This window comes from Glycine soja, chromosome 19 (assembly GCF_004193775.1).
Source record: "Glycine soja cultivar W05 chromosome 19, ASM419377v2, whole genome shotgun sequence".
Taxonomy (NCBI): Eukaryota; Viridiplantae; Streptophyta; class Magnoliopsida; order Fabales; family Fabaceae; genus Glycine; species Glycine soja.
This window is the reverse complement of record NC_041020.1, coordinates 38,452,992-38,466,311: the sequence shown is the minus strand read 5'-3', so window position 1 is coordinate 38,466,311 and position 13,320 is coordinate 38,452,992. Positions and strand designations below refer to the sequence as shown.

Sequence of the window (13,320 nt, the reverse complement as noted above, 5' to 3'; positions counted from 1 at the left end):
ACTAAAACAAGTTATTTTACCAAACAAGTTTTCAACTACTAAAACAAATTCCCAACTGATTGTACAGTATTGTCGAACGCACTGAAAGTCTCCATTTTACAAACCTTCACAATCAATTTCTCTTCCCATAACACGTTTTAATATAAAATCTATTAGCAAGATTAATTTAAACACTCATCCGAATAAAATTCAAAGGATTAAAATTAATATTATGGAAATTAATTTTACCTATCTTTAAAACAAACACCCATGAAAAAAATACATTTATCTGTGTACCTCCCCTTATAAAACCACCACAGAAACCTTATCATATATTGTAAATCCAGTAATACACTACAATTCACTATTTTATAAATTTGTCACATTAGAAGTACCCAACGATTTACTATAACCATCAAAACTGAAACACAATAAGGGTCTCTGACAGCACTGACAAATGAACCTAACATGAAATTTTAAAAAAGCTAACATAACTTTTTCATCCAAATTGAATATTCTCCTCTAAATGTCATCTAATAGTTCTGTGAATAGTCAAAGCTCAACGGCTGTTGACCAAATGGAGCCTGCAAAACAGCAAAAAGTATATAAGATGCTCGATTTGGAACAAGTAAAATCAGATATAAGTGAAAAAATGAAATTAAAAAATCTTTAATCTTTCTCAGAGAGTAGAACTCAAACAATGCATAGTCCAGCAAATTCATTAACCTACCCCAACAATCATGAATCATGATATCACATGTCAGGAAAATTTCAACATTTTAAAGCAACAAGAATTAAAAATATACCATATAATAAAATACTACGACTGTGTTTGTACAGATATACAGATCTACCTCCCTGCACAAATGTTGGAGAATAAAAATGGCCTAACAGTCCAAATCTATATGTAATATGCTACAAGAAATTGCAAGATGGCAAAAGCAAGACACCGCCTCACACATAAATTGGAGGCAGATTATTAGCAGACCACGCAGACAATCATTCCCAAAAATCATTTTAAGCAGTTCAGAGCATTAAACAATGAAGCCAACATCATTAATTAATAAAATCATTAGATTTATTGCTAGCATGTCCTGGTATTTTTTAAGCTAATACAGATATCACTTGTCGAATTCTGCAGGGTAATAAAATTAAGTAAACTAAACGTGATTTACCTGGAAAACAGCATGTCTAAATTGGTCGTATGAATGTGCATACATCATTGCAGCACTAGGCCACTGTAGGTAAACACCCTCACTAGATGTCTGATTTAATCCTGTGGTGCCAAAAGGACCCATTATCGGGGTTGAAGGAGGTATATAGCCAAGTGAGGCCTGAGTTTGTGACATCTGACCTAACTGATTAAACGTAGCATCATATTGAGCAAATGAAGGTTGAGCTTTTTGCAAGTTAAATGGCACCAAGTTAACAGCAGAGGTTGGGATACTCCTAGCATACCTGTAACAATAATGTAATTCAATGAATGTATACTATAAGTTAAATCAGTAGAGACCACATCAACCATCAAATAATGAAAAATCTTGAAGAAACAAAAAACATCACATCACAAGTTATATAAATTCTTAAATCCGAAGTGCCATCAAATGTGCCGGCCAATTAACAGAAATGTCATTATTCAGTCTTTGCTGTGTATCCCTCCCCTACTCCATCTCTCTCACAAACAAACAGTTTATAGTCTTTTATTGCTAGATATAAATACATCTCAAACTTCTAAGTGTAGCATAGAAAATAACTAAATAAACATGCATTTGCAACTACAGCATTCAATTGCTGGAAAGCTCTCAATTAAATACCAGGATACAGTAATATGACTCACCTTCCATAACTACGGTCATAATCTGGATCACTACGATCCTTTTCCCTATCTCTGAGTATGGCAACTCGAGTCGAACAACTATCCCTGGTACTGATATATCTTTCTGAATCAGCCATGGGGTTCTTGCTAGTTTCATTCTCATCCTTGCTAGTAGAAGAATATCTCCCATCCATTGGAACCACGGATGAGGTATCACCTGATTCAGAGCTTCTAGGGCTACTAAAGATACGTGCCCGTGCCCGGTCATATTCCTCCTTCCTTTCTTCCACACTTCTTAAAGGGTTTCCTTTCCTCCCAACTCCGTTAGCATCATTCAAACTGTTTTTATTAGGCCTAGTTCTAATAACAATTTTTTTCTGCTCAGATTTATCATTTTCCAACTGCTTAGCAGGTATTTCGGATAATCGAACTACAGGGTACTTGCTTTCAGGTAACTTCCTAACCAGAATTTTACTTCCCTGGCCATCTAAGCCATTATCTTGAACCATTGTTTGCATGTTGTAGTGTTGAGCAACACGGTGTGCAGCCAGTCGGAGATAGGAAGAAGGGAAATGATGAAACTCAAAATGCAGCTGATCAGCATTATTCAAAAACTTCTGGATCTCCAGCTCCATCCTCAAAACTAAAGATAAAAACAAAGTAAAAAATTATAAATAAAAAAATGCCATAATTTACAACGACAGGGGAAAAATAGAAAGAAAATAACCACAAATGCAGTCAGAATTCAGAAACAACAATAGTAAAGGGAAATTACAGGCAGAACATAATCATCAAAGAATAGCTCATTCATTTGCCATAAAACTCCTAATACGACTGCCAACCAACACTCAAGGACTACTACTTTAAGCTTATGACACAAAATTTTGATCCAATCCAAATAAGCAATACTTCAACAACAACATCTAAATAGTAAAAACTAAATGCAATAACAGTAAGATACAGACAGACTCACAGAGTATTTAGTCAAGTCTTACGAAACAATTTCAAATTATGTTTATTTTGTCGTGTAGTTTCCAACTCAGGTCTTATGTAACAATTTTCCAGCGCTCGGGCTTCTGTACATCACTTAAAGTAATCTTACATTAAGATGGAACTTTGACAGTTTAAAATTAACACCAATAAGTTTATGACCTACTCCAGTACGGTGTAGCTTAAACATTAGTAGTCCATGGTGGATGCCAGATTTATAACCCATGAAATGGGAGTGGTAATAAACATTAGTAGTCCATGGTGGATGCCATGTTTTTGAAAATTCAAAGCAGAAAAATGATACACTAAAATACATTTATGAACTCTGATAATTGAGGTGCTTCCGAATCTCATCCCAAGCTAATCCTCTAAAATTTTATTTGGCAGAAACATACATAACTACATAGCCTACGATCACATCAATTTTAATGAACATAATTTTCAATAAAGCCCCACAAATTACAATCCTATTTATTGATTATTCCCAAAGAACAGCCTCAACTACACACATTAAAATTAGAGTCTCAATTAAACAGGGAATAACCACAATCATCCCAGATCTGACTTCAATTAACCTAAACATAGCCGAAAGGCAAAAACACAAAGATTCTTACCAAAAACCTACAACGAAAAAAAGAAATCCAAAGGGGTCAAAGCAAAAAACGAGCTCAAGCAACAATTTTGAAGCATACCCACCACGCGGAAACATCGAAATAACAAAAACAGCCAAACCCCAGAAACAAAAAATTCAAAATTTCAAATAAAAAAGTAGAGAGACAAAAAAAAACGTTATTTAAGAAGAGACTAACTGGTGAGGCGGTGACGAGGGTTCTGGAGAGCCTCGACCAAAAAGGGGTCAACCATTGACTCCTTGTCTTTGAATCCAGAAACCGAATCGTTGGAGAGACACGGCGAATCCATATTTAAGGAATAATAACAACAATAATTATAATTATAATTATAATAAAAAGATAGATTACAATAAAGATAATAATATAGTTATTCTTTCTTCCTTCCCTTGCCTAAAGGGTAAGGGCAAGGAATAATAATAAGGGTCAGGAGAAGAAGAAGAAAGAAGAGAGAAGGGAGAAGGATTTGTGCCTTAAAAGCATAGGAAAAAGAAAGGTATAGATTAGATTAGAAATCCAATCCAAACCCAACTCAACCCAACAACTTCTTCTTCTCTCTCTTGCAGGGAACAAAATTTGGTGACAATGAATAAATGTTTTATATTTCCTTCCCAAAATCTTCTTTCATCCCTCTTTCTCCATTCTTTAATGTGAACAGACAAAAAGGGTCACCGCGTTAGCGTTATCTTCTTTGTACGGTTCCCTCTTTCCACAATCCCACCCATCACAAAATCATTAATTCCACACTCCTATTATCGTTTTGCTTTTTCTTTCAACAAAAAAATCTCATCAGAATAGCACTTTTTATTTGATTTTAATTTTTTTTAAATGTTATTCTATTTTTTCATCTTTAATTTGAAAGTATTTCGATTTTGATCTTTAAAATAGTTCCAATTAATATTTAATGATGACTATATAAACTGTTAGAGATACACTTTGAGAAACATAAGATAAATAATTTTAAATTAAAGATGCGAAAATGAAATAAAAATCTGGAGAATTAAAACTGAACTTACAATATTTTAGAAAGAAAAAAACATATTTTTATTTTTTTTATGAATTTAACTGGCTTTGGTAAAAAAAATGTAACTTGCTTACGTATAATTTTATGTTCTTAATGTCATGGGTCTTTTTTTATGAAAAGTCAATAACCAATCTCATCTCATGAGATATGTTTGAATTAGTTGTGAAAAATAAAATGAAATGAATAGAAATATATTAACATGTAACGGATTGAAATAAAATATGATAAATATCATCCCATTACAATTAAAAAAATCAACATTTTATCGGGCTAAAAAAATCAAAATTGGTAAGTTTTTCATATAATAAGGTTTAATTACCCATTTAGTTCTTATAATTTTCAAACTTATCTATTTTAGTCCTTATAGTTAATAAGTGGTTTTTGTAGTCCCTTTAGTTTACCATTTAATTTCCGATAGGTCCCTACTGTTGTTTAACATCATTAAATTATTGTTGTCAGTCGTCTTTCTTCGAAGTTCTCCGCCTTGCAGTGGATATTGCACTTCCACCCCCACCTTCACCGCCGGCGCCTACTGCAAAATCGATGTCGTCGTCGACCTCTCCAACACATGCAAAGGCGAGAAATGGAGAGGAAAGTTTTGACGGCACGGTGTATGATGGGGTTTTCCACTTGAGACATAACACTCAATGATGATGAATCTGAACCCATGGTTGTTGCCGTCAACTATGAATTTGAACCCGTGGTTGTTGTTGCCGTTGGAATCAAATAAGGACTCGAGGTTTATACATGGTTCAGGGGTGGTTGCAACCATGTTGACAGCGTTGGAAGAATAGATCTATGGTGAAAATGAGATGGAGGGGAGCGACGACAGGAATGAAAAGAAACAAAACATTTGTCATCATTGTTGAGTGCTATGTCTCAAACGGAAAACCCCACCGTACACTGGGCTGTCAAAACCTTCCTCTCCATTTTTTCGCCTTTGCATGTGTCGGAGAGGTTGACGGCGACACTGATTTTGTAGCGAGCTCCGACGGTGAGGGTGGGGGTGGAAGTGTAGTATCCGTTGCAAGTCAGGGGCCTCCCAGAAGAGAGAGAGCTCCGGGGAAGGACGGCCGGAAACAATAATTTAACAGTGTTAAACAATTTTAACGGTAGGGACCTATCAAGAATTAAATGGTAAACTACATAGACTAAAAAAACCACTTATTAAGACTAAAATGGATAAGTTTAAAAACTATGAGACTAAATGGGTAATTAAATCATATAATAATTAAGATTAAGGCTAGCTTGGACCAATTCACTAGATGGTTTATGATGGACCATTATTTTTAATCACTAGATCAATTGAGTGATTATGGGTCATGCCACACTTGATTTTACAAAACTCATTTAATAAATTTTTTACCACCATTCATGGTTGCCAAAGGCAATTTTCAGTATTGAAGTTTCATTTTTATTCTTGTTTCTTTGCCACCTCCATCATTTCTTTTATCTTATATGGTGATCTCAACACATCATTATGGTAGACTTATCGATCTCCACACTCCGGTCAACAATGATGATAGGGTTGATGAATAGTTCGCCATATGAACCTACCATCGTCGTTGGTGAGGTTTGCAGCTTGGCATGCCTCTATAGGGCCTTTGTCAGCATCCCCGTTAGGCACCATGGGTTTGAACAATAATGTTTTTCTTGGAAAACAAACTTGTGATGGCAGCTCGCGTGGCTAGTAAAGCAAATATGATGGTGCACTGGGTTTAGTAGATCTTGTAGTGACGAATCTTATGAAAATTTTATACTTAAATTAAAAAAGTCCCAATAAAAATTGTTATTCATAAACAAAATCACAAGGTCAAATACCTAAAATAATTAAATATAGATCCTCCTTAAACACAATAAATTGAATAAGTAATATAAAAAACAAATCAACAATCACATTGTAACAACAAAGCGATATCATTTTAAGTAATTTAAATGAAAGAAAAAATTATATGACTTAACTCAGGTTTATAGATTGTTATTAATTCAACCACAATCTCGACCAGGTAACACTTGATCATATCTGGTTGACTACATGACCGGTCTTATAGTCAATTCGACCGACCACTAATTCACCATCGGACCACTTGAATCAAGCTAGGTTTTAAAATTGAGTTAAACTATAAACTATTTACATATTATATGAAACTCTAACATTTTATAAATTGTACTTAATGTGTACTAATTTTTTTTATCCATAAAAATTGAAAATAATATTAAAAAATTTATAATAAATTATTTATTCTATTCAAGTAATTAAATTAGATCTCCTTAATTGATTTGTATTAATTTAAAGTTAACAAGAAAATGAAAAAAAATCAAATCACAATCTTTGTTCTCAGTGTATGAACAGAGCTACAATAATCAACCTAGTCTAGTTTGCAATTTTGAAAAGTGATTATATTTATATCTACCCTTTTCTTCTTCTTCTTCTCATTTTTACCTTTTTTTTCAGTTTTTATTATATTATTCATCATATTTATTATTATTTTTTATCTATATTTTTTCTCTTCACTCCCATCCACTCCACGGAATGGACGTTCATATTTTTCCAATGCCAAGTGACAGCAAAGTACTTTGAGGAGTGTACAATAGTACATGTACATGCATGTAATTGTAAAGAACTCTCAAAATCAAATACTACTTCCACCCCGTGATATGATAGCATATAGCATAGCTTGTACATTTGAAGTCGTTGAGGTGTTCAAGTAATTTTGGACAAACACTCTACTTTTCCATACGACAGGCTAGTCGGCATTTGACCAACACTACACACAGAGGTATTACTTAACGTACCAATACCTAATATACATGAAGTGCATCAAAATAAATAATGAGGTATGGTAAATAATTGTTCTACATAGTCACAGGTCAAGTAATTGATTACTATACCTTTTGTACCAATATGTTGTGTTTGTAGTTTGGTTTAAATCCTTTTTGTAAGTAACAAAAATCCAATCAAATCTTTAAATAAGGTTTAACTTTTTTTTATCAATCGATAAATAAAGTTTTTATTAACTAAAATAACAGTACAATTTTGAATCAAAACATGATATTTTCTAGTGAATAAATATCAAATAATTCAAACAGTTATTTTATTTATAACTAGGATTATATTTTTTTATTTACAACGACAAAGAAGTTAGAACTTAAAACCTTTTGAATTTTATTTGTTGAAAGTTTTTAAAGATATTTTTTATTTTATTTTTCCTTTTTTATCTTTTTGTATTTTTTTACCAAAATACTTTTAATTACTTTACCATTTTTAGTCAATAAACAATAAATAATAATAAGATAACTTTATTTTCTCTTTTGTAAAGAATAAAAAAGACGACTAGATCATATTAAAATGACTAATACACATTAATTAATTTACAAGAAATAATTAAATAAAAAGAGTAAAATAGTAAATCTCAACAAATTAAAAAATATTTTTTAAAAATAATTTAAATTATTAACAAATTTAAAATTATTAAGTAATGTATTAATTCAGGAAGTTTTTGTATATACATATAGTAAGTTATTTTTTTAGTATAGTAAGTAAGTTATTAGCAAGATTTTATTTCGAAAAAGAAAAACCTCATTCACAACGTGACACCGTAAGTCGCGGCCGTTGAAAGTAACCGAACGTAGCGGAAACGTAACTCCTCGTCACTGGATTTGGTTTTCGCCAATATTATCCCTTCGCACGCTCACATAGAAGTTTCCAGACACACTTCTTCCCATCATAGCACTAAATAATTAATTAAATACTCGTTATCCAAGAAATTGTTGTTGTTGATTGATAATAATAATATAATAATATTCCTTCAAAATAATAATAATAATAATATAATTAAAAAATGAGAAATGGTAATTGGTACTCGTCATATTGGTTAAGAAATTAAGAGAGTGTATTTTAAAAGGTTATTTTGAAATAAAAAAATCTTCTAGATTTTTGAAGTTTTTATAAGAATGTAATGATTTTAAAGGTTTTTGAAAAAGAATTTTAAGATTAAGATTTTATAGTTCAGATTTTAACAAAATTACAAAATATGAATTTATAATATTTGAAAAAACATTATAAATTTTTAAGATGCGAAAGGATTTAGTGAATTTTAAAAAAACATTCAAAATTATTGATAAAAATTTAAAAATTTTGTTCACTAACATTTGAAATAAAACTCATCTTATACAAGCAACCCTAAACTTATTAAGTAACAAATCAATTTTTGCTAGCATATTTACAAACACAATAACACAACATGCCCAATAATTGTTTTCAACATTATTTATATATTTATCTATTTATACATGAATCAACTTTTCGTATTCATTAAAATAATCTCTATATATATATATATATATTCACGTTTATTTATATATATAAACATGCACTCGACATGTCCCTCGAATTCAAAGAATTGAAAAAATCTCTCATATAACATGTTTGAGAGCATGTTGACCATTGATTAAAAGCATAAAGAAATGACATGTTATATCAAAAGATTTTCTTTAAGTTATACAAAATTTTAATTGAATACTAATAAACTTTATTAAATTTCTTAAAAAAATCCTAACCGTCTTACTTGAATATCATAAAATTTGTTTTTATTATTTAAAAATCTTAATTGAATATCTCAAGATTTTAAAAAAAATCTTTTAAAATCTTAAATAAATATACTTTCAATTTTTTTTATTAAAATATGTAAAATTGTATTTTTCATGAGTCCTTTTTGTCTCTTGTTATGATTTTTTAATAAATATTTTTTTCTTCTAATTTTTTAATAATATTTCTTAGGCAAGCAAAGACCCTAAAAAATATTTTCTTGATCCCAAAATAATATTTGTCTAAGGTTATTTTAAATAAAATAATAAAAAATAATAAATTGATGAAATAGAATAATAAATTTATAAAACTAATTTTACATCATTATTAATTTATATATAAATTTTATTAGTTACCATAAATATTCCAAGCAACGTAAGTAAAAAAATAGAGTTATTATTCCATTGAAAAAGTAAAATACAATTATCTTGGATAAATTTTATCTCAAACACAATAATTATAATGGGAGGAGAGCGTAAAACGGTGTCGCCTGTAATAACATTTCATAAAATCGCATTAATCCGCTCCTCGCAACGCGTGGTACACGAGTCAGCGGAAGACGAGAACACAGACAAAGCAACTATTCATCACAGTACACGGGTTTCAGCGCGTGATCCCCACGCGCGATGCTTCAAATAACTAACGAAACCCCAAAAATTCCCAAAACCATATCTCAGAAACCCTCACCAATGACTGAGTCAATGCCTGCCGTGGAGCCGTCACCGGAGCCCTCGCCGGAGCCGTCACCGGAGCCTCCAGCGTCTGATCTCGTGTTTGACGACTTCTCCTCCAACTTCAACGCCTTCCTCATCCCCTCCATGGACTCGCTCTTCAACACCACTGACGCGCTCCCCTTCGCCTCCGATCTCGAATTCGGCATGGATTTCGACAACAACGGGGAATTCGAAATCACCTTCGACGACCTCGACGAACTCGACGACATCTTCATCCCCTCCGACGCCGAGGATTTCCTCCTCCCCGACGTCTGTAACTCTAAGTACGACTCCGCTTCGCCGCCGATCGACGCAAAGAATTCCGATTCGCCGGATTCCGACGTGTCCGCGGTTTCCGGCGAGGGCGATTCCGCGGATAATGTTAGGGTTTCGAGCGTTCCGTCGCCGGAGGCTGAGTTTTGCGACCGGGAGGAGTCTTCTAACGGACCGGTTTCGTCGCAGGGTTCCGGCAACGGCGGATCGGGTGTATACGAGGCCATGCACTCGCCCTCACCTGATTCCGGCCCTTACGAGAGGGACATAACATCGTCTCATGCGCATGCAGTTACAAACAATGATGTGAAAATGGAGGAAGCTCCAGCTTTTGATCTGAAGAGAAAGAAAGAAAGTTGCGATGGAAGTGCTACCAAGCACAGAAGGTTCTCTTCCTTGGTGGAGAATAATAATAATAACACCGAGAAACAGTCTCAGTCTGGTTTGAATGGAATTGACGATGAGGATGAGAAAAGGAAGGCGAGGTTGATGAGGAACAGGGAAAGTGCACAGCTTTCTAGGCAGAGGAAGAAGCATTACGTGGAGGAGCTTGAGGAGAAAGTGAGATCATTGAATTCCATCATTGCTGATATGAGTAGTAAGATGTCGTATGTGGTGGCTGAGAATGCTACACTTAGACAGCAAGTGGGTGCTGCTGGTGTCATGTGTCCTCCTCCTCCAGCACCTGCTCCTGGGATGTACCCTCATCATCCTCCAATGGCACCTATGCCTTATCCGTGGATGCCTTGTGCTCCTTATGTTGTTAAGCCTCAAGGGTCTCAGGTTCCTTTGGTTCCCATTCCTAGGTTGAAGCCTCAGCAACCTGCTTCAGCCCCCAAGGGTAAAAAGAGTGAGAACAAGAAGAGTGAGGGGAAAACTACGAAGGTTGCTAGCATTAGTTTGCTGGGTTTGTTTTTCTTTATCATGCTTTTCGGTGGGCCTCTTGTTGATTTTAGGTTTGGGGGTTTAGTGGAGAATGTTCCTGGTACTGGTAGGTCTAATTATGTTAGTGATAGGGTGTATGGTCAAGGTGGAGGGAAGGTTTGGTCTTTGAATGGTCGTAGGAATGGGTCTGAAAGAGATGAGGATGTAGGGTTTTCTAATGGTGGGAGGTTTAGTGTTTCTGACAGAGTGAATTATGAGCGAGGCCGGAATTTTAGAGAAGAAAGGCATGATCGTCGGAAAGGCTCGGATGATTTCGGTCGTCAGGGCAATGCCAGTGAGCCTCTTGTTGCTTCTCTGTATGTACCTAGGAATGATAAGATGGTGAAGATTGACGGGAACTTGATTATCCATTCCATTATGGCCAGTGAGAAAGCCATGGCATCTCAAACTGCTGAGGCAAAGAAGGACAAGAGAGAAACTGGGTTGGCCATTCCTAAGGATTTGGATTCTGCACTGGCTATTCCTGGAGTTGGAAGAAGCAGAGGTCAACATCCACATGTGTATAGTGTTTCTCCTGAACAGAGGAAGGCTCTTGGCTCTGGTTCAACCAAAGTTTTGAAGGACCATATGAAGTCCTCTGTAACTGATGGTAAAATGCAACAGTGGTTCCGTGAAGGTCTCGTAGGTAATTATCCGGATATTCTGACATTCCTTCTGAATTTTACTCTGTAATTGTATAGGTTGCATGATAGGGATGAAAATGTTACATTAACGCTTTCTATTGACTTATGCTATGTCTTTTTGGTTTCTGTCTAACCTTAATTTGTGAATATTGTAGCACAAATTATAGGCTTAATAAGGCTTTTAATGTTGGTGATGATCAAGTCTTGAATATGCTATCTATGCTAACATGTTTTGTGTTTGCTCTTGCTGTTCCTTGGTTTCCTTTGAAGATGTTTTATTTGCTAACGTTTTTTGTGTGAGTAAGTCTTTCAGAGTGTCTTCCAAATTGGTTAGATGGACTACTTTGGCTCTTTGGGAGTCTCAAACTAGTGTGATGAGCTTGGCTTTAATAGTGCTTAATTTACAAAGTATCCAGTTAATTTTTGCATGTTTTGGTTCATTTTGATCTTTGTTATAGAATAGCTTTTCTTAGGCCATGATATACACTATGGTGTCTGTTGAATATAGGAGCTGAAAACAATGTCTTTGAGATGTCCACCTCTCAATCATGCTTGAGCAAAGTTTTTTGCTAGTTGTCTAAAATAAAATAAAGGACCTGTTGGCCTATTCTCTGATACCCACATAACATTGAAAATATACACTGAGTTCTCCCATTCCTTGATGCAGGGCCAATGTTAAGTTCTGGCATGTGCACTGAAGTTTTCCAGTTTGATGTTTCTCCAAGTCCTGGAGCAATAGTTCCTGCAACATCAGTAGCCAATGTTTCCACTGAAAACCGTCAGAATGCTACCAGTGTCAAAAAGACCAGGAATAGAAGAACCCTTCATGAGCTCCCAGAGCCGCTTAATGGATCTAGTCTGAACATAACTGAAGAACGAGTAAAGAATTTGCAGAAAGACCACCTCCATGGTAATAAGTCTTCTATGGTAGTTTCAGTCCTTGTTGATCCCAAAGAGGCTGGCGATGGTGATGTTGATGTTGACGGCATGATGAGACCAAAGTCACTCTCTCGGATTTTTGTGGTTGTGCTAATTGATAGTGTCAAGTATGTCACTTACTCTTGTGGTCTGCCTCGTGCTTCTCCCCATTTGGTGACTGGTTACGTATGACAATCCTTCGGAAAAAAGTTTTGATGCAGCCGAAGCATCTAACCTGAGTTCTAGTTTCTGTAACAAAGGATGTGGGGGACTGGGAAGGAAAGAAACTCATCTCCAGTTTTGTACATATTAACATATTTAAAGTAGCAGTCTTGAAAATGTACCTGAGAATTTAGGAGCTGGGCTTGAATGGGGTTGACCAACTGCGTGTACTGAGTTTTTTGGGTGAATACTGGGTGTAGAGTTGAGACCTTTCATAGAAACTTAATAATATATGCCCACCTTATAGTTTAAAAGTGGTTCCCTTGTCATGCGTTATTGAATTTATAGTCGAAATGTGTTTGGGACAAAGATTTTGGATAATTATGAATTTTATAAAATTGATTTTTGATCAAAGCACGAACTTGATTTTATGATGTATATGTTTTTGTAAAACTGATTTAGATTAAAAACCTGGTGAAGTGCTTTAGTCGCTTTTATTACGATTTTTTTACTTAGCTTCTGAGTGAAACTGTGAATAGTATTTTTAGTTTTAAAAAACTTACATTATTTGACTAAATTATTTTATTTTTGTCTCTAAAAGTGGATAATGATGTTATATTGTTGTCTTTTAAATTAAAGAATTTTCAAATAAATTTTTGA

At 34.3% G+C, this 13,320-nt stretch overlaps 2 protein-coding genes across 2 annotated transcripts; one reads left to right on the top strand and one right to left on the bottom strand.

Moving 5' to 3' along the window:
- Nucleotides 1-282: 282 nt before the first annotated feature.
- On the bottom strand, nt 283-4,135 carry LOC114399795 (R3H domain-containing protein 2-like). Its single transcript, XM_028362009.1, has 4 exons — nt 3,595-4,135; nt 1,817-2,438; nt 1,155-1,437; nt 283-563 (listed from the first exon to the last, which is right to left on the bottom strand). Exons 1-4 carry the CDS (start codon nt 3,704-3,706, stop codon nt 513-515), a joined length of 1,068 nt encoding a protein of 355 aa, XP_028217810.1. The 5' UTR covers nt 3,707-4,135; the 3' UTR covers nt 283-512.
- A 5,469-nt stretch (nt 4,136-9,604) lies between these two features.
- On the top strand, nt 9,605-12,982 carry LOC114398185 (bZIP transcription factor 17-like). The gene is made up of 2 exons (XM_028360354.1): nt 9,605-11,582; nt 12,248-12,982. The coding sequence occupies exons 1-2, from the start codon at nt 9,653-9,655 to the stop codon at nt 12,688-12,690; spliced, it is 2,373 nt and encodes a 790-aa protein (XP_028216155.1). The 5' UTR covers nt 9,605-9,652; the 3' UTR covers nt 12,691-12,982.
- The last annotated feature ends 338 nt before the right edge of the window (nt 12,983-13,320 follow it).